The sequence below is a fragment of the Vitis vinifera genome, chromosome 10, assembly GCF_030704535.1.
Source record: "Vitis vinifera cultivar Pinot Noir 40024 chromosome 10, ASM3070453v1".
Classification (NCBI taxonomy): Eukaryota; Viridiplantae; Streptophyta; class Magnoliopsida; order Vitales; family Vitaceae; genus Vitis; species Vitis vinifera.
This window is the reverse complement of record NC_081814.1, coordinates 2410350-2430741: the sequence shown is the minus strand read 5'-3', so window position 1 is coordinate 2430741 and position 20392 is coordinate 2410350. Positions and strand designations below refer to the sequence as shown.

The following is a 20392-nucleotide window of genomic DNA, read 5'->3' as shown; positions in this document are numbered from 1 at the left end:
CGAGTTTCGATCAAAGATCGGTAAGTTCAATCGAGTTCCAATCAAAGACTAGTCGAAGTCCGATCGAGTTTCGATCAAGGACCGATCGAGACCTAATGATCACCTATCATGTATTTATTGTCCAACAGTTAGTCAACCCTCAGCTTAACCAATCGATGATGCTTTTTGGCATTTTGTCTCCTAAGGCTAGAAACCTATAAATTGATAGCTCTACTTCATTTATGAGTATAAGAACATTTGCATTTATTTGTTTACCTACTCTTTATTGCCTCAAAAACTCTCATTCTTTTTTTGGTGCATTAAATTTCCATTTGCATATTCCTTAGTGCACTATTGTGATTCTTCCTAGTATTTAAGTTGTATTTGAGCCTTTAAAGACTTGAAAGGATTATATAAGAGCACATTGGAGCTAGAATCCAAGTGTAAAGGTATTGGAAGCTTGGTTGAAGTTTCAAGTATAGTGAAACTCTCATTTAGCTAGGAGCTTGAGAATAGTGGATGTAAGCAATGAGTGTCAAACCACTATAAAATGGGTGTTGAACCACTATAAATTGCAAATGCACAAGTTAGGATTGCACATTTTTTTTGTTAATGCATCAAAACAATTATCCATAAGTTTTTAATTGGCTTTATACTTTTAGAATTTGAATGAAAATCATTTTAAGGATGGGAAGTAGGCTTCCTAGCCTAAGAGATAACCTTGGACTTTAAGCTTTTCATAAATATCTTTTTAGACTATGTTTTGGCTTTTTGAAAATTTGAAGGAAAATGAAAGGAAAAGAAAAAAAGTAGGTGAAAAGAAAAAATAAATTTAAAATTAATAAATTATTTTGTATGGCACTTCAAAATTTATTAAACTTATTTTAACTTTTTGTTATAAATATTAAATAATTTAAAAATATATAAATTTCTAATTAATTTTAATTATATGGTTTTTTTTTATATTTTTCATAGGATAACAAAATACAAGAAAATAATTTTTTTATAATATTTTTTTTCTTTCCTTGATATTTTCCAAAAACCAAACATCACCTCAAAGATTGCTAAAGATATTTTTGACTTAACCAAGGTGATCTCAAACCTTGAAAAAAATATAAATATCCATTGAGATTTTGTTAAAATACAATTTACATTTATAAGTCACTTAAAAAATGACTTAGTCCCAAATATTGGGTTAGAGCTTATGGGAACAACCCAACAATTATCCAATTGTCAAACGGATGATTAGGTGGTCATCTAGTTGTCATGAGGACATTAAGACAATTGTCAACTTCCTTCTTTTCTATAGTTTTAACTATTGGAATTTATGTGGATAACCATGTGGTCGTCTGTTTTTGACAACGTGGACAACTAGGTGAAAGTTCACATTTGTCTTTTAGCCTCCATTAAAATGCTAACGTTGTATCTACATGATCATGCAAACGTTGGGTTTTGGGAGACTTATTTTTTATGACTAGTTTTACTTTTTTATTTTTATATGAAGATTCTATACTTTATTTATCATAAAAAGGAAAGTTCTAGAAAATTTTTCAATCATCTTTTAAGCCTTAGGAAAATATTTTGAGTGCATTAAGTTTAAACTTTCATTTTATTTTTAATTCACCTCTTAATCCTTGTATTTTTATATTTTTTGAGAAAAAATTTGTAAATTAGGAATTTATGTAGAGAAATTTATTTGTTATAAACCTTGTAAGGTGAGCTCTAATATGAAGTATCCCTTGAGAGAAAAATCTAAAAGCCCGTTTGGTAATAATTTTATAAAGTGCTTTTAATATTTTTAATATTTAAAAAAAAAATCATTCAAGTGTTAAAAAAATTAAAAACGTTTCTTGAGATCGCTATCAAACTCACTCTAAATGTGAGATTTCACTTAATGTTAACCAATTGTAAAGTATAATTAGTGTTTGCCAAGGAAGGTATTACTTGAGAATTTCAAAAGTGAGAAATCTCTTGAGGAAAATTGTAAAGAGCTAGTTAGTGGAAATTTTGAATTTAAATGTTAAATTGCTTTTTTTAGCATATGCTTCTTTTGTTCAAAAATTTGGAATACAGTTGAATATAAATTCTTTAACATTTGTAAGTTCAAAACTTTTTCTTTAACAAATTCTAAAACCCTAATCAATTTCACTTGAATAGATTAGTCTCCTATTCTCACATTTTCTCACTTATTATCTCATTTATCTTTTTCTTCGTTGAAAAGTTTCATGCATATTTTAATTTAAATTTATAAAAATAAATTTAACTTAAATATGTAGTGAGTATCGGTAAACTAAGTTAATAACTTAATTTAAGTTAAATAAATTACATTTGTTTGGTAAAATAAGGTATGACTTGAAATAAAAAAATAACTTTAAATAATAAGTAAAATTAATTAATTTATTCTTAAATTCACATTTTCAATTTAACCTTTTATTTTTATTTATCATAATTACATCTATAATCTCTTTTACTACTTTATGACCTTTATTGATATTTGACTTTCTTTATTTTTCTTATAATTTGTAAAAATAAATATGTCAATTTAATGATTTAAAATAAATTTTAAGTTAATTTTATCAAACAACATTAATATTTAAAATACGAATTAAGTAATTAATTTTAAGTCAATAATTTAAATATAATTTAATTTAAAATCAATTTAATTCATTAAATGATAAGTATTAAATTTGATGGAACACCCATCACCTATTACTTTTTTTCACTTAAATTAAATAAATATCAAATTTCAAATATCCAGTTCTTAAAACCCATTCCTTCGAGCCCTCAATTTTGAAAGAAAATAAAATAAAATAAAAACCTCAAATAATTTAATAATTCCATGCTCCATATTAAATAAAAAAGCCTTAATCTCCTACTCACATAAAACTAAAAGCAAACGCTCTTGAGTATTCTCCAAGTCTCCAAATTCAATGGTCTCTCTCTCTAGTCAATGAATTCTCTTCTTTGAAATTTCCACGCTACAAACAAGACCGCAGAGCAATCGTCATGGCTAACGTCAGTTACGTCACCCCTCACATACTTTCTTTTTCAATTCGTGCTGAATCCCATCCCATCCCTTCCAAAAGTTGAACTGATTGATCTCAATATAAATACATATGTAACCCATCTTCCGTAACTCGAACTCAATCCGTTTGTTCTTCATCAACCTTCCTACAAGATCTGTATCATCAACAACAGCCATTGAAAACAATGGCAGCTTGTATCCACAACTCAAGGACTAGCACTGAAGCTGCAGCTTCTCCATTTTCTCAAGACTCTGCAGATCATCAATGCCAGATAAGAAATTCTCCATGGTTCGCCAAAAAATGCAAACCCAGTTTCCAAAATCTTTTTTCATGCGACCCCATTAAGCGGGTTCGCCTGCAAGCCGATAAAGAAGATGATGTTCTGTGGCTGAAGATCAGAGAGCAAGCTCTATGTGATATGGAGCAAGAGCCCATCTTGTCCAAGTACTATTGTTCTTCAATACTACAGCATGATTCACTAGAAAGCGCCTTGTCGAATCAGCTAGCGGCTAAACTCAGCAATACAGATCTTCCCAGAAGCACCCTCATGGAGGTTTTCGCAGGAGTGTTGGCAGAGGATGAGGAGGTCAGGAGAGCCATTAGAGCTGACCTCAAAGCTGTGAAAGAGCGAGACCCTGCCTGCATAAGCTATGCGCATTGCTTCTTGAACTTCAAAGGCTTTCTGGCATGCCAAGCTCATAGGGTGGCGCATAAGCTGTGGTCACAAGGCAGGATTGTGATGGCTCTGCTGATCCAAAGCCGGGTATCCGAGGTCTTCGCGGTGGATATCCATCCTGGGGCCAAGCTGGGACATGGGGTAGTACTGGATCATGCCACCGGAATTGTCATCGGAGAGACGGCGGTGATAGGAGACAATGTCACAATCTTGCATAATGTGACACTGGGTGGCACAGGGAAGGTGAATGGGGACAGGCACCCTAAGGTTGGTGATGGGGTTTTGATAGGTGCAGGGACTAAAGTCTTGGGCAGCATTAGGGTTGGTGATAGGGCTAAGATTGGAGCAGGGTCAGTGGTTTTAAAAGAAGTGCCTCCAGAGACTACTAGTGTTGGGAACCCAGCTAGATTGGTTGGCCTTAAATCCTAAACACTAAACCTTAATGTTAAAGGCAAGTTGGAGGGATAAAGTCCTTGAGTTTCAGCATTGATTATATCACTGTATTGTATTGAATCCTCGGCTGTTGTTAGTACTTATAAAGCCCTTTTTCATATTGGATCGTTTCTATGTTTATTGATTAAAATTCTATAAATTTTACACCCCAGAGGAGAGAAAAATGGCAGTTATGGCAACTTCTTGGGGTTGGTTTTTCTTTTCTTTCACCTCTAAGGAACAGAGGATTTTAGAGGTCACTTATGAGGAGAAAACCAAGTGAGTCACATCCACAGACTGAAGAGAACACAAATCAGGCTTATCTGGTTTAAGGAGGATATCACAATTCCTTCTGCTGAGTAACCAAATTTTGAAGAGCTTTCAGAAACCATGCAATCTAATCCATGTTTAAAGAAGCTGGTTTTGCAAGCAAAGCAGCAAAACATGTGCATGTAAATTGTGCTCTCAAGTGTCTGGAAATGGCAGCAACAAACATTTTGGAAGATCCAGAAATACATGACTCATTAGTTGAGGGAACTAAAAGATTGGGTGATCTGGGGAACCAGCCTGGTTCATTAATGAAAATTCCTGATGACTTTCCTAATCTGCAAGTGAAAGAAAAACACCAGCCCTGCTATAGATGGATTAAGAGTTCATAGCTGTATTAACCATGAGACACAATGTTCACGGTACTCTATTCTTGCATATGATAGAAGAAGGCAAAAATCATGTCATTGTAATTTATTCATTAAGTTAGGATATGATTCCAGCAATGGCGTAGAAGTTAACTACAATAAAACAGAGTTTCTCTCGGGTTATTATCCAGTGATTAACATATGCCCATAAGGCAAATAAGGTAATAATATTTTAAATGACAATTGGGTGAACTAATGCAAGTTTTAGTCACACAGATTCCAATTGCAACCTTGCGCACACAATGGGTTGAAAAAAAAAATGTATAGCTGGGTAATAATTGGATCTTGGGTCATAAGATTCGGAGGAAGTCAGACAACTTGCTTGTGTAGTAATCTGGTTGGATCTTGTTTGATGGATCTTGGAGAATAGCTTGTGTCGTTACACCTGCAACAGCAGCATTTTTATGAACACTAGCTAATGAATGAATTAGAACTGCTAATTAGGGGAACATCTGGACATTGTCCATGCAAGAGAAGCTGGAATAGCCAAGTGGAAAAAGTAGAGAAATTCTTGTACCAGAAAGAACAAGGAGAGTTTTGCAGCCAGCATTCTGTCCGAATAAAATATCAGTGTCTAATCTATCACCCACCATACACATTTTGGAGGTATTGATATGGTATCTGCAAAATAAATTAAGAAACAAGTATAAAGTTTTTGTAGGATACCACCATACATGGTTTAGACATAGTCTCTCAACATTTGTGTATAAAACAGAGCATGCAATGATACTACCCAAAGGTCTATCTATGATTCTGTTTATTTCATGCTCTCTAACATACTGAAACACATTTTCTACCACTTCTAATAGTTGAAATCCTGTGGCTTCACTTTGATTTTTGAACTAGGTTTATACTAGTTTATAAGAATTATGATGACCAAACAAACACATTAGGGTTCAATACGAAGGTAGGCTCCATAGAAAGATCATGGAATAGAATGAAATTATGTAGAATATTCAACTGGTGTTACTTACTTCTGTAGTAAAAAGTCCATCATAAAGGTTGATGGTTTTCCGACCACCATAGGCTTCTTCTCAGTTGAACTGGATATGGCACCAACCATACATCCTGCGCCTGAAAGCCAAAAATATTATCACATGAAAATGTCAAGTAATCATTGAAATTGAGCTCAGTGAGTAAAGGGAAAAGAAAAAAGGAAGACCAGGCCACTCTTGTAAATCAGTCATATGTCCCACTGCATCAAGATTGGTAGCAATGAAAAGGCATCCTGGATTCTCACGAATGCAAAGTGTTCCATACCTGCAAGTTGAGATCTTGAATATTTTAAAACACACCTCAAAGCAATTAACGAACATAAAAATCTTAAATGCATTTATCCCAAGTGAAGCAATAGTGGTAAGGTTTGTAAAGGTTTTTTTTTTTTATAGATATAGGGAAACCTTTTATATGCAGGAAATTAAATTCTTTATCCCTATTCAGAAGTCCCATCCTCTATTCTCTAGAGCACCTAAGGTGCAGCAGATTTCCATTCATGATAATTCACCTAAGCAAATTCCACCTTTCAAAGGAAATAACCAATAAGAATAAAATAAGTATTGCAGCTAACTTTGTATATCAGGACTCCCAACTGACTGGCTCATCCAAGGTGTCCTCATATTGTTACGATGATTCTTGTGATTTTAAAGGAGAGAATCCAAGGGGATAATTTCAATTATGAGAATAACATCAGATTTTATGACAACGAACATTTGGGTGCTTAAGAAACAATATCTAGGTTCAGAGTGCTGAATCCTGTCCAAACCCCGCATTTCTAGTTGCATGAGACTAGCAAAACCCATGATCAGCTAGCAAGCAAATATTCCCACCTAGTGAGAAAGCTATGGTCATAAAAGTATTTTTTAAGCCAGATTATTAGAAATAGTTGAAATTTTTTTGGATAGTGGTGAAGACTTCTTTGAATGTTATAGGGTCGACAAAATCCACTGATGTTCAAGTGGAACTTGGAAGCCATTTATTGTGAAATCCCAGTCCTCCATTTTGCAGTCCATAGATACAAGATATAGCAAAGTAATGGGAAGAATAATCAAGATTTTCCTTAGCAAGGCGCCCTGTACTAGCCACCACGTTTTCAACTTGGTTCTCCTTGCTCACTAAACATTCAAGTTTATGACATGGAATACTGTATTCCTTAAGGTAACATGGAACAAAAGGGAGCAAGGGATCCAGGTTTCTTACTGAAGCTTGTAGTAGTTAATATATGGGTCTATTCCAACAACGACTGCTCCAACCTGGAGACAAATTGCAACATATTTTAATCAAATGCAAAAGACAAGGTAAAATGCTCAAGAGGAATTATGGGCAAGATGATATCTTACACTCTTATCATGTTCAAAGAAGCAATTTGATTTCAGCTCTACTGTTTTTTTCCCATCCTCCTGCGATAAATTGTTGTTATCAGTTTTTTTGTGGAAAATGCATAAGGAAATGCTTTTATCCCTTCAGAGCATACTAGCGTGTAATTAATAAAGCAACATAGCAAGTATTCTCCAAATTTCCAAGAGTTTAAATTCTATGAAGATTGTAATACCCCATCAGAAAAGTTCACTTCAGAAATACTGTTAAACATTTACGGTATGCCACAGAGAAAAGGAAGGCACAAAAATCTTAAATCTCTTTATAGTTGTCCCTTCCTGAAGCCAAAAATAAACAAACAAACAAACAAACAAAACAAAACAAACTTACTGGACCACCAAGGCCAGTAAAACCTGCAAGCTGCAGCTCTTCCAATATGCCTTCTCCACCTATCACATAAACCTGCAAACAGCACAAAACAGGAGCTCGCCTCAAAAACAGGTAGTGACCACATCCACAACTTTTAACAATGATATGGTTCTAAATTTCTGGATTGCTATTATCATAATTATCATTGCCCACAACAGAGTCCATGACATTGTCGGTTTAAAATTTGGTGTGTTGTGTGAAGTTACAAAATTCCAATTTCATGGGTGATGGGCTGATGCAATCAAACTGAGGTGAAATTCAGGGCTGCAAAATTTATTGGTGCTGCAAATCTCACTTTTTCTATGATGTCATCATTTTCATTATCCAATCAGAGGACAGAACCACTCAAATGTCAAATTTTACAATCATCAAGGGCTTCAGTCACACAGTTGCCTACTCAGAATTCTCTAACCAACTCAGCAACTCTCCATGGAAAATCTTAACAATACAATTTAGTCGAGAGAAACACCAACCTTTTTTTCTTGGGGAAAATCATTCACCTTCAAGAACATAGCAGCAGCAAAAGATGACGAGAATATCTCATCCTGGCAAAAGTTGCATTAGACTTAAAAGGAACTGAAATTGTTTTCTGTTTTCAAGAACATAAAAGATGAAACTAATTCTTTAATACTTGCTTCCAAAAACATTTCGTAAAACCAACTCGTATTTTAGAAGACACTAAATTCGAAAACAATGTTAAAAAGAACAAGCTCAATGTGTTCCTTTTCCAAATCATTTCCGTAAAACCATTTCCATTTCCAAAAAAAACACCATGCTCTAATCATATTTCTTCACTTCTGGTTCTATAATGGATCACACAAACCTCGCTCACTGCAATTCCTAATGAATTGAATTTTTCCGCATATTGCCGTCTAGACTTTGAGGAATTGTTGGTCACGAACACCAGCTTCTTCCCCTGTAACATCACAACAACTTCTTAAGTACAAACTGATTTTTTATTTTTTATTTTATAAAAAGAAGTCAGAAAAATAAAAACCTTGGATCGGAGCAGATCTAATGTCTCCGAAACGCCATCGATGAGCTTATCACCCTTCCAAATAACCCCTGACCACACACACAATCAAAATTAACCATCTAAAACAGCAAAAATAAATAAATAAACAAACAAGTAGAATAATTCGAATCGAATTGAATTGAATTGAAATAGAAATCATGAACAACCATCGCAATCGAAGAGAAAAGCCTCTGTGGAATCCAAAAGAAGCCTAGCGTTCTGAGGAGAGAGAAGCTCAGGGGCTGCTTTCGCTGCTTCGCCATTGGCATTCATCGTTGCAGACCGAGCTAGGGTTTCCAGGTTTCCCTGAGCAGAGAGAGCACGCGGGAATATGCTTTCTCCGGCGAACAAAAAAAAGCGCTCAAAGCAAACGTGGATTTAATTCTCCGTCACATGCTTTAATTTTTGATAAATTAATCAATACATAGCATCTCCAATTTGATTCCCCGATGACGTGGAATAATTTCAAACTCAACGTGGTATCAATCTAACGGCTATTCATAATTGGGATTGAGTGGAGTGGTGCACGGAGGCAATTTGAGGCGGCGGCCCTAACTCGGGTTCTGGACGTGCTCCCGGAGACGTAGCTGCCTTTGCCTCTCTCATGGCAGCGCTCCATTGACTCAAAGTGAACCACATGACGTCCCCGCAATTCGAAGTGCTTCTTTCAAAAATACTTTTTTTATTATATATATCTCAATCTCAAACAAGGGCTTACAACTTGCAAGATGGCTCTCTGTGAATTCTTATTTTAGTTTATATAAAAACTATTTTATATTTAACAAAGTTTTTTTATAATATCATTTAAATTAAAAATAGAAGAAAAGGTCGCTTTTGGGCAACAAGAATGGGCTTTAGGTGTTTTACATTGACCAAGCATTGCTTGAAAATATACCATTAGTTAGTCAACAGAGGAATTATTATCGTATATTCTGGATAGAATAATTATACTAACTTTGGCAGCACGTTTGATGTGTGTATCGAGAGAAAAGAGTAAAAGAAGCAAACTTCTAATTAGATAATTTAGAAAATACATTATAAGCTTTTGGTAAAAAAATAGTTTTTTAAGAATTTATTTATTTTATAATGTTTTGGGTAGTAATTGAAAAAAAGAAAAAGAAAATATTTAACAACTTTATATCATATATAAATGCATAGTATTTTTTTTTAAAAGTAAATAAATAAACTTATTTTATAATAAATTCTTAAATAGATTTGGTTTTTGAAAATAATTAATAATTAATTTTTAGAAAGTATTTTTAAAAATGTTTTCTTTAACTTTAGTTTATAAATTAAATAAAAAATAAAAATTTATCCCAATTTAATGTTAATATCCTTGGGTTTTTTTAAAATGTATTGAAATAAGATTTAAGAAGCCTTTGACACTAAATTAATAATAATTTATCATAACTTTTAATATTCAGGCATTGTTAATATCATCTTATCTACTTAATTAACGTCTTAAACATCTTAACTACCTTCTTAGTTGGTAAATAATTTAATTAAAAATATATAAATTGAATGAAATTAAAAAAAATGAAAATGAGGTGTGAATCCAATGATTTTTTTATTTATTTTCAACGTTCTAGATCGATAAAAATTCATGATCGCAAAGAAACTCTTAAAGATTTTCTGACGGGTGAGAAAGTCTTAAGTCCCAATCGAGAAAATATTTTATGAATTTTGGAGAGTTTGATAATCCAACCAAATCCGGGAAAAAAAGTCAAATGGTCCTAAACTATGTTACTGGCTGTTCCAACTTGTAATGTGGAAAGGGAGAGAGAAAAGTCTCTTTGCTTTCAAGCTCAAAACTCTCTATCCCTCTAGGGTAACGACTGTGTTCTCAAATCCAATTCCCATTTCCCAAATTTCGCTCTGATTACGCCTTTTTCCAATTTTGTCTCCCATTTTTCTGTTCCTTTCTCAGGGATTTTTCTGTTTTTGATACCGTTTTTTCTTTTTGGTTCTAAAATTGGTCGTTGAATCCCTTTTCTTGTCTCGTCAGACGAGGCCCATCTAGGTTTTTTAAGCTCCAATCGAAGGATGGAATTCTGGGTTTCTTAGTCTGGAAGCTGGGTGTTTTGAATTTTTGAAATTCGGCTTCGTTTTTGGCCTCACGTTTGAGTGTCTGCGAAATGTTGTATCATGTATGTTCTTCTTCGTGATTATAACGGATTATTGTCGTCTTTCATCCAATTCTGCAATGGCGTTGCTTTCTATCATAATTGGGAGGTTTTTGTAGCAAGAATATTCTACTTTTGAATGTTGGTTTTTTTATTGTTGAGGGAAACAACAAAACAAAGGGAGTTTTTGGATAACAGCTTCTAAAAATGAAGCTTGTGGTTAGGGTAATTGAAGCAAGAAATCTACCTGCAATGGATCTAAACGGGTTGAGTGATCCATACGTGAGGTTGCAGTTGGGAAGGAACAGGTTCAGGACTAAAGTGGTGAAGAAGAGCTTAAATCCATCATGGGGTGAAGAGTTCAGTTTCTGGGTTGAGGACTTGAGTGAAGATCTTGTTGTGTCTGTTTTGGATGAGGATAAGTACTTTAATGATGATTTCGTTGGCCAATTGAGAGTCCCAGTTTCCCGGGTTTTTGACGCTGAGGTTAAGTCTCTGGGCACTACCTGGTATAGCCTGCATCCCAAGAGTAAGAAGTCCAGGAGCAGGGATTGTGGTATGATATTGTAAATTTTTGAATAATTTAGTGTTACATGTAATTGGGCTGCTTGCATTTTCTGTTTCTCTTGCATTTAATAGATCATTTCTGTCTTATTCTTAAATTGGATTCTTGTGATATGATATTAATAAACATTAATTGTGGTATGCTTGCCTTTTTGATGCTAAGACTTCAGTTTCATGGATTAATGTCAATACCCAGTTGTGATTTTCCTGCCAAAATGAGATTTGCTTCCCTTTTTTGATCTTAGAACTCAAGTTGTATGATGTATTGTCAATCCCCATTTGTGATTGTTGCTCTAAAAATGCTTGAAGTGATTTATATTTTACTGATTGAAGCTTTAACTTTGTTTTTCATAGGTGAAATTCTTCTCAATATATTTTTTTCTCAAAACAGTGGATTCATGCCCTTGCATTCTGATGATGACCATGTACCACCCTTGAGGAAGCATCCAGATGTTACAATTGAATCTCCTTCAAGGTCTTTCAATGGAAGCTCAAGGTCATCTTCTCCAATGCCTTCTGGGATGAGAATGGAAGATATTATTGGCTCCAAGGAAGAGAAGTTAAATGCTCAAAAAACCATTGCAGGTCGAATTGCTCAAATTTTTGTTAAAAATGGGGATCTGGCATCCTGCACCTCTGCTGGAAGCATTGACTCATCAGAGCTATCTGAAACTTCCATACCTGAGGTTTATGAGAACAAGCTGGAGGAGCAATCCTCCTCTTCTTGCAGTTTTGAAGAGTCAATGAAAAGAATGGAATCGACAGATCAAGGAAATGAATGTCTGAGCAATTTACCAGGAGGAGTACTTCTAGACCAGTTGTATGTGGTTGCATCCTCAGAACTTAATTCCTTGCTCTTTGCACCTGATTCGAATTTTCCCAGAGCTTTAGCAGACCTGCAAGGAACAACAGAGCTGCAACAAGGACCTTGGGTATTTGAGAATGGTGGTGATAGCTTGAAAAGAGTGGTTACTTACATTAAGGCTGCAAGTAAATTAATAAAAGCTGTGAAAGCCACAGAGGATCAAACTTATCTAAAAGCTGATGGGAAGGTTTTTGCTGTTTTAGCTAGTGTAAGCACTCCAGATGTTATGTATGGAAGCACTTTTAAGGCGGAGGTGCTATACTGCATAACACCTGGGCCAGAGATGCCATCAGGAGAACAATCTTCGCGGTTGGTAATATCCTGGCGGATGAACTTTAGTCAGAACACTATGATGAAAAGTATGATAGAGGGTGGAGCTAGGCAGGGCCTGAAAGACAGTTATGCTCAGTATGGAAATTTATTAGCTCAGAATGTTAAGCCAGTTGATCCAAACGATGCGGGGTCCAACAAGGAACAGGTTTTGGCTTCATTGCAAGCAGAGCGCCAGTCAGACTGGAAGCTGGCAGTTCAGTATTTTGTGAACATTACTGTGGTTTCCACAATTTTTGCAGTATTATATGTGTCTACCCACATCTGGATTGCCACGCCTAGCCCAATTCAAGGACTTGAGTTTGTTGGGCTAGACTTGCCAGATTCAATTGGTGAAGTGATTGTGTGCATCCTCCTGGTTATTCAAGGTGAGCGAGTGCTGAAGATGATAGCACGGTTCATGCAGGCCAGAGCACAAAAAGGTAATATTCCTAGTTCAATAGTTGCTAGTCTATGACTAACAATGTGGGGAATGAACTGGCTGACTTTCTAAATTTAATTGGTGCTAATCGACACACAATGCCTGTTCTTTTCATGCATCCTGATTTCTGCTGGAAAGGTGCATGCTTTTTCCTTTTTCCTTGGGTGCTTCTGCATTTTATTTTTTTAATGATAGTCTTTTTCTTTAATAGAAGTCACCATGGTTTGAATTGGCTTGCTCTGGATCAACTTCCATAAAAAAAATATTGCCATATTATTTTCTCAAATCTGTTATTTTATTGGTTTTTTCTTCTTGTTGGTTTAAAATTTTGACTCTTTTAATTGTTTTCAATTTTAGGCAGTGATCATGGAGTCAAAGCACAAGGAGATGGGTGGCTGCTAACTGTTGCCTTGATTGAAGGCAGTAATTTAGCAGCTGTTGACTCAAGTGGATTCTCTGATCCATATGTGGTTTTTACTACTAACGGAAAAACTAGAACCAGCTCAATTAAGTTTCAGAAATCTGACCCTCTGTGGAATGGTGAATTTCATCACATTCTATGCTTACTTTATATATTCTCAGTATGTCATTTGGGGCTGCATTTTTATTGGTTTAGAACAGCTAGATAATAAACTTGATAAATTTTATCTTATACATATTGTGAGCATTTTGTTTGATTGATTTTGTTGTTGGAACCGTCTTGGGCTTGCAGAGATATTTGAATTTGATGCAATGGATGAGCCTCCATCTATGCTGGATGTGGAAGTTTTGGATTTTGATGGACCTTTTGATGAAGCTACATCACTGGGCCATGCTGAAATCAACTTTGTGAAAACCAACTTGTCAGATCTAGCTGATGTTTGGATTCCTCTTCAGGGAAAGTTGGCCCAGGCGTGTCAGTCTAAGCTACACTTAAGAATCTTCTTGAACAATACCAGAGGTAACAATGTTGTCAAGGAGTATCTAACTAAGATGGAGAAGGAGGTGGGGAAGAAGGTAAATGACTAGCTTTTATGGTCTTAAATTCACTTTGTGAGGGGACTATGTTTATGTGTTCTGACTTTCTTGTCTGATTTACTTGCTCATTATTTCCTGATGACATTGTATGCAGATAAACTTGAGGTCTCCTCAAACAAATTCGGCATTTCAGAAACTCTTTGGACTTCCACCAGAGGAATTTCTCATCAATGATTTTACTTGTCACTTGAAACGCAAAATGCCCATGCAGGTGTTGTTTCATTTAATGTTATGCTATCTTATATTGGAATGCTCAAAATGGGAGCTTTGCTCTTATTTAACAATTTAATTCTCAATATGATGAAACTTTTAGGATCATTTAATTCTCAAGAAAATGAGGGAAAATGTTAGGTTTATACTAATCCAACCTAAGGTAATCACCCAAAGGGGTGGGGTGGTTTGAATTGGTTGATGGTTACATTTTACAATTGAATTTAGTGATAGTCACTTTTTACAATTTTTACCAGTATGAATGCAAGTGACAATTCAAGCAATAATCCACTCCTCTCTTTAATCCCAAGCTCGAGGTTCCACTATACCAAGGCTTCTAAATCAAGCCTTCAAACTTTACATTTAGATTCTTGGTTGCAAGGGACCTCTAACAATCCTCAAGAGTTACCTCACCTTTTAACAATTCTTCAAGTGATATTCCACACTTGAGAATTCCTATATGATACATCACACTTAGATTCTTTTCTCACAAGAATACAACAAATAAATTTGTTGAATCAAATTCCTAGTTTATACTTTTAGCTTAAGGAATACAAATGAAACTAGGATTAATGGTGCACTAAATGATTATGCAAGATTTTGGCCCAAGTTACACTCAAAAGTACTTTTGCTCTAAATAGTATTTAGTATATGGTCATTCCAAGATCATAAATGAGCTTTAAGAAGCCTTTATATAGGAATTGGAGACAAACTAGCCATTAAAGGCAACTAGCCATTATTGGCAGGTGGAGTTACACAACCAGTCGAAAGCCTCCACAACTCACTACTATGGATCAACTTGGGAAGCACTTGCACCCCATGAGGGCATTATCGGTCGACTGTATGGTTGACTACTGCCCTTGGTCCTTGTTTCCTTTTGCTCTATTTTTCAAGTTTTAGCACAAAGTCTGTAAGATCCTTGATAAAGTTTGTGATTGAAAACCTTATTTAGTTCGGAGAGACTTCAAGAGTGTCCAATTTTCAAAACTTTTGAGATAAATACTTCAAAATGATATTTCTCATGAAAAGTTTGATTAAGTCCATCTAAAATAATATTAGGAGTGCTTAGGAAAAAATTAAATGCCTACATGTCCTCCTATTTAGTGTAACTATAATCTTACATAAAAATATTCTAAAGATAAACTTGGTGAACCTTCTTGAAGCACACCTTGATCCCCTTAATCTTGATTGGTCCTTGTAGCCTTTTTTTATTGTTTTGAGGAAATCTTCTTGCCTATCACATTTAATTTAAACCATTAAGTCCAAACCTTGTTTTGTTATCATCAAAACATGGGATTAACCAAACCTTTTTCTAATAATCTCCTCCTTTTTTATGATGATAAAACCTCCCCCTCGATATATGCTCTTTTTTATTTAAATGATTGTCAAGTCTAAGAACTTTTAGAAGTATATTAAGAGTGTTAAAAAATAATATAATTAGTAAAAACAACATAAAGGGCACTAAGCAATCGAGAAAATATGAAGATGCTTGCATGTGTATGATCATTTTAGTTCATGACATCAACATTGTTATGATTGCTAATATATCATGGTTAAAACACTTCTTTTCCAATATAGCAACCTAATACTCTTCCTTCCCCTTTGTATCATCAACAGAAAGACTCAAGTAAGCATAATGATAAAGGAGACATTACTAGATCCTAAAAAGATGCCATTTAGATAAATTTGAACAATAAATGTTTTATCAATATCACAAGAAAAATATGCAATTTGAAATCATTTTTACTACTTCTCCCTTTTTTTCATTTGAAATCCATTTCCAAGTAATAATTTGCTCAACCTTTTATACTAAGCTCTTGGAGCTTGCTTTAAACTTAGAAATAACATTTTTCAATTTGAGTACATGATCTGAAAAAAATAAAGGAATGGGAGGTTTTCCAACATATTTACTGTCATAAAAATACACTTTTGCATCCATGAGATAAGATATTAAAAAAGTCTTTATTTCATGCAAAAACATGAACCATTTCAATAGTTTCAAGACAATTTTAGAAGCAAGGTTTCCTTCATAGACTATATCTTCTTTTTGATTCAAACGTTGGTCTACTAATCTAGCCTCATTTCTAACATACTATTTCATCAAAATGATTTATCAATTTCTTTATATAGCCACACTTCAAAAATCCTTAATCTTTGCTTGATGAGAAAATAAAATAAATACCAGGATTTAAAAGTGTGCTTCAAGAAGGTTCCTCAAGTTTATCTCTAGGATATTTGTTTGTAAGATTGTGGGTACACTAAATTAGGATGACATGCATGCATTTAAATTTTTCTAAGTTCTCGTAATATTACTTTAGATGACCTAACCAAACTTTTAATGGAAAATATTATTTTAAAGTATCCATCTCAAAAATTTTGAAAACTGGATGGTCTTGACGTTTCTCTCAACTTAAAAAGGTTTTCAAACACAAATTTTATCAAGGGCCTTCAAGACTTGAAAAATAGAGCAAAATGAGTTAAAAACCAAGAGGGGTCAACCATGTGGTCAATCGGACGGTTGAATGGTAGTGCCCTCATGGAATGTTTCTCAAGTTAGTACATGGTAGTGAGTTGTAGAAATTTACCAATTCAATAGGGTGCCCGACCGGTTGTGTAGCTTTGTCTTCCAACGGTCACCTGCAAATGCATTAATTGTATAACGGCTAGCAAGGTGGTTGACTTGGTGGTTGACCGGACCAACAACTAGTTTGCCTCCAATTCCTATATAAAGGCTTCTTAACTCTCATTTATGAGCTTGGAATGACCTTGTGTTAAACATCATATTGTGAGTGTGTTTTAAGTGCACCTTGAGCCAAAATTTTGAAAGACCTTCTCAAATCGCACTTTGATCTCCTTGATCTTGATGATATATTTTTCTTGGTTTCCTCTTTAGCTCCATGTAACTTTTTCTTGATTGCTCCAAGGAAATCCTCTTGTTTATCACGCTTAACCAAAGCTTAGTCTAACAGAAAACATTGTTCTTTCACTTCTTTCTCCCTGAGAACCAAATGGAGGGTTAATGATCATGCAGTTTTTCTTTTACCCATTTTCTTCCTTTAAGCTGTCTTTGGAGAAATTAGATATGGATATTTTTGCCCTCTTACAGGTTTAAATATTGAATGCTCTTTACATTTGACCTCACTTGTTTTCATGCAGGGACGGTTGTTTATGTCTGCAAGAATAATTGGGTTCCATGCAAATTTATTTGGCCATAAAACAAAGTTCTTTTTCCTCTGGGAGGACATAGATGACATTCAATTTGAAACTGCTACGTTGTCATCGATGGGCAGTCCAATCATTGTCATGACACTCCGGAAAGGCAGAGGTATGGATGCAAGGCATGGCGCAAAATCACAGGATGCACAAGGGAGGCTGAAGTTCCATTTCCACTCTTTTGTCTCTTTCAATGTAGCACAAAGGTAATTGACAACATGATAGAATACCATCACCTTTTCCTATTGCATTGAGATTTTCCTGGTTTCTATTAATTCCTTTTATTTTATTTCTTAAAATTATTATTTGAATGGTTAGTCCAAAACAGAAAGCCTGGATAATTCAGTTTTCAAAAATTGCATTTTCAATGGAGAACTGAAACGCTTGAAGAAACAAGTTTGATTGCTTTGTTCAGGTTAACATCATCATTTAGACAAATCCATACTATGGCATCTCCCATTGTTGTCGACTACAGTTCTGGAAAATGAATCATTACTGACCTTCTGAGTATCCGCAATCACCCAAAACCTCACAAACATATTATAAGCAATGTCTATAAAGGATTGGGATATACCCATGTTAAAACATTTATTTTTAGGCCTCTTTCTCTCACATACACAATCACACATGCTGCAATGAATGCCTTAAAAATATTAACTGGTGTCAGAATCATCTTGAAATAATCAAAATAAGTTCAAGTACCAATTGATGCATGCTTAATTGGTAAGAGTAGTGAAATAATAATGGATTGTAATTTGAGGCCCCTATCAGTGAAGGATGCATTAAGTAGAAAGAAAAAGATAAAAATGGTAACAGTACTACTTTTGACCGAACTTGTTATGCATGCTGAACGTAGGACAATTATGGCTTTATGGAAGGCAAGATCCTTGAGTCCTGAGCAGAAGGTGCGGATAGTTGAAGAGTCCGAATCCAAAAGCCTTCAAACTGAAGAGACTGGATCCTTTTTGGGGCTTGAAGACGTCTACATGCCAGAGGTTTATAGTTCTGTTCTTTCTCTTCCTGTGAGTCTCTCTCTCTCTCTCTCTCTCTCTCTCTCTTCCCCCACATGTATATATGTGTGGATTGTATGGCAGACATACATGTGCTTCTGTGAGGATCCGTTGATTCATGGGTCCCATCTATCTAAACTCCTCAGTTGAAGAGATCCACCATTCTCCATCAAACCTTGCATATAGCACTTGTTGATGATGTAACACTTTGGGATGTTTTCCCTCTGTATAGTGGGGATGTTGGCATGCCACACATTCATGTACACAAATTTATATATGTTTGTTTCAGTTTGCATATTATGGAATGCATCTATCAACATCTGACAAAGAGAATTATATTATTGTCCACTTCACTTCAGGCAAATTTCTGCGTGGAGTTATTTGGTGGGGGTGAATTGGAATATAGGGTTATGCAGAAAGCAGGTTGTCTTAACTACTCTTTAACTCCATGGGAGTTGGATAAGGACGGTATATATGTGAGGCAAATTTGCTACAAATTTGATAAGTGTGTTTCCCGTTATAGAGGAGAAGCAGTGAGTACCCAGCAAAGATCTCTCCTTCCTGATAGAAATGGTTGGGTTATTGAAGAAGTCCTGACTCTCCATGGGGTTCCACTTGGTGACCATTTCAATGTATGAGCTCCAACTATAAATACCTGGTATATACTTTTGATTCGAATGCTTTTCTGCTCATAACTCACCAATAACTTTTTCATCATTTCAGCTTCATTTTAGATATCAAATTGAACATGCACCATCAAAAGGTAAGGCATGTCATATCTGCGTATATTTTGGAATTGCATGGCTGAAAAGCACAAGACATCAGAAAAGGATCTCAAAGAACATCCACTCAAATCTGCAAGACCGGCTGAAGTTGATGGTGGGTGAAGTTGAAAAGGAATTTTTAACTGGAAAGTAGATGGTTCTGCTGCATCAGTCTGTCAATTTCACAAACATAGTCGGAGAGAACTGATCTGAGGCTGCCTCACATTATGCAGATATGAGTTACTTCATGACATGATTTTGCCACACCTTCTAACCTCGGGTTTGTATAGTTGTTGTAGCATATAGTTTGTGTCAATCAATTCCAAGTTTCCAACTCAGTCTTCATCTCAGGCCGACGTATCCGCTGGCGGGTCCTCTACTAGGGGCTTTGGAGTCTGGATCCAAACCCATCTCCCATTGATTTGATTCTTTCTATACCACTAGTGAGATCAAAAACCCTTCTCTAGGTGGGTCTAACAATGGTTGCCATTCTACTACTTTGTGGTCAGTTGGTATGCCACTGCCAGAAATCTGTTCAAATGTTTGCTAAAATATATGTATCATGCAACTATTTTATATGTGCCTCGTTACTTCGGGTTCCATTTAGATCTTGATTTGTAGGAAAGAAAACAAAAGAAATAATGGAAGAAAGTAAAGGAGAAGGTAAGAAAAAGAAAAAAAAATGTGGCTATGTTTGGTTGTCTAAAAATTTGAGGAAAAATGCAACGGAAAGAAAATAAAAATAGAGATGAAAAATAGAAAAAATACAAAATAGATTTAAAATTAATAAATTATTTTGATATGTTAATATAAAATAATTTGAAAATGCATAAGTTTTTACTTAAGTTTTATTATATTTGATTTTCTTTTATAGTTTTCATAAGGTAATTAAATATGAGAAAATTATTTTTCTCAAATTATGTTTGATTCATTTAAAGTATTAAAGAAGTAAAAAAAATATGAGAAAATAATTTTTTCATATTTAGTTTTACTATGAAAAATAGCAAAAATAGTTAAATATAATTAAAATTAATAAAAAAATTATACATTTTTAAAGTATTTAACTTTATAAGGAAGAGTTAAAATAAGTGAAACGAGTATGAGGTAGAATATAAAAATAATTTATTAATTTTAAGTATATTTTTTATTTTCTTTTTATTTTTTTTCCCTTTCAAATTTTTCCTCAAACTCCTCGGGAACTAAGCACAACCTTAATGTTTTTTTTTTTTTTTTGGTACTTTTCTAGAACTAAACATAACCTTAAAATTCTCATTCTTTAAGAAGTGAAAGTATTGAAAATGTGTAGGTAT

The 20392-nt window shown here is 34.6% G+C and overlaps 3 protein-coding genes across 4 annotated transcripts; 2 read left to right on the top strand and 1 right to left on the bottom strand.

The window, feature by feature from the left end:
* Positions 1–2956: 2956 nt before the first annotated feature.
* LOC100260128 (serine acetyltransferase 1, chloroplastic) lies at positions 2957–4298 on the top strand. Its single transcript, XM_002270508.5, has one exon. It carries the CDS (start codon positions 3190–3192, stop codon positions 4108–4110), a length of 921 nt encoding a protein of 306 aa, XP_002270544.2. The 5' UTR covers positions 2957–3189; the 3' UTR covers positions 4111–4298.
* A 527-nt stretch (positions 4299–4825) lies between these two features.
* On the bottom strand, positions 4826–9304 carry LOC100243036 (phosphoglycolate phosphatase 2). The gene is made up of 11 exons (XM_002270220.5): positions 8733–9304; positions 8548–8615; positions 8374–8466; positions 8024–8095; positions 7512–7583; positions 7145–7204; positions 7005–7057; positions 5971–6068; positions 5783–5882; positions 5326–5429; positions 4826–5193 (listed from the first exon to the last, which is right to left on the bottom strand). Exons 1-11 carry the CDS (start codon positions 8836–8838, stop codon positions 5099–5101), a joined length of 921 nt encoding a protein of 306 aa, XP_002270256.3. The 5' UTR covers positions 8839–9304; the 3' UTR covers positions 4826–5098.
* A 968-nt stretch (positions 9305–10272) lies between these two features.
* LOC100265676 (C2 and GRAM domain-containing protein At1g03370) lies at positions 10273–19660 on the top strand. Of its 2 annotated transcripts, none has more exons than XM_002264746.5 (9): positions 10273–11244; positions 11607–12869; positions 13226–13408; positions 13581–13864; positions 13980–14096; positions 17252–17514; positions 18165–18330; positions 18678–18950; positions 19042–19660. In XM_002264746.5, the coding sequence occupies exons 1-9, from the start codon at positions 10896–10898 to the stop codon at positions 19234–19236; spliced, it is 3093 nt and encodes a 1030-aa protein (XP_002264782.3). In that variant the 5' UTR covers positions 10273–10895; the 3' UTR covers positions 19237–19660. The 2 variants fall into 2 exon arrangements, with proteins under 2 accessions (XP_002264782.3, XP_010646248.2); XM_010647946.3 differs by having other exon boundaries at positions 11136–11244; positions 11644–12869.
* The last annotated feature ends 732 nt before the right edge of the window (positions 19661–20392 follow it).

Coding starts and splice junctions, on each gene's coding strand:
- LOC100260128 (XM_002270508.5), top strand. CDS start 3,190: ATGGCAGCTTGTATCCACAACTCAAGGACTAGCACTGAAGCTGCAGCT.
- LOC100265676 (XM_002264746.5), top strand. CDS start 10,896: ATGAAGCTTGTGGTTAGGGTAATTGAAGCAAGAAATCTACCTGCAATG. Junction 14,097..17,251: donor AACGCAAAATGCCCATGCAG/GTGTTGTTTCAT, acceptor GTTTTCATGCAG/GGACGGTTGTTTATGTCTGC. Junction 17,515..18,164: donor TCTTTCAATGTAGCACAAAG/GTAATTGACAAC, acceptor TGCTGAACGTAG/GACAATTATGGCTTTATGGA.
- LOC100243036 (XM_002270220.5), bottom strand. CDS start 8,838: ATGAATGCCAATGGCGAAGCAGCGAAAGCAGCCCCTGAGCTTCTCTCT. Junction 8,096..8,373: donor TAGGAATTGCAGTGAGCGAG/GTTTGTGTGATC, acceptor AACTTTTGCCAG/GATGAGATATTCTCGTCATC. Junction 5,883..5,970: donor TGATTTACAAGAGTGGCCTG/GTCTTCCTTTTT, acceptor TTTGGCTTTCAG/GCGCAGGATGTATGGTTGGT.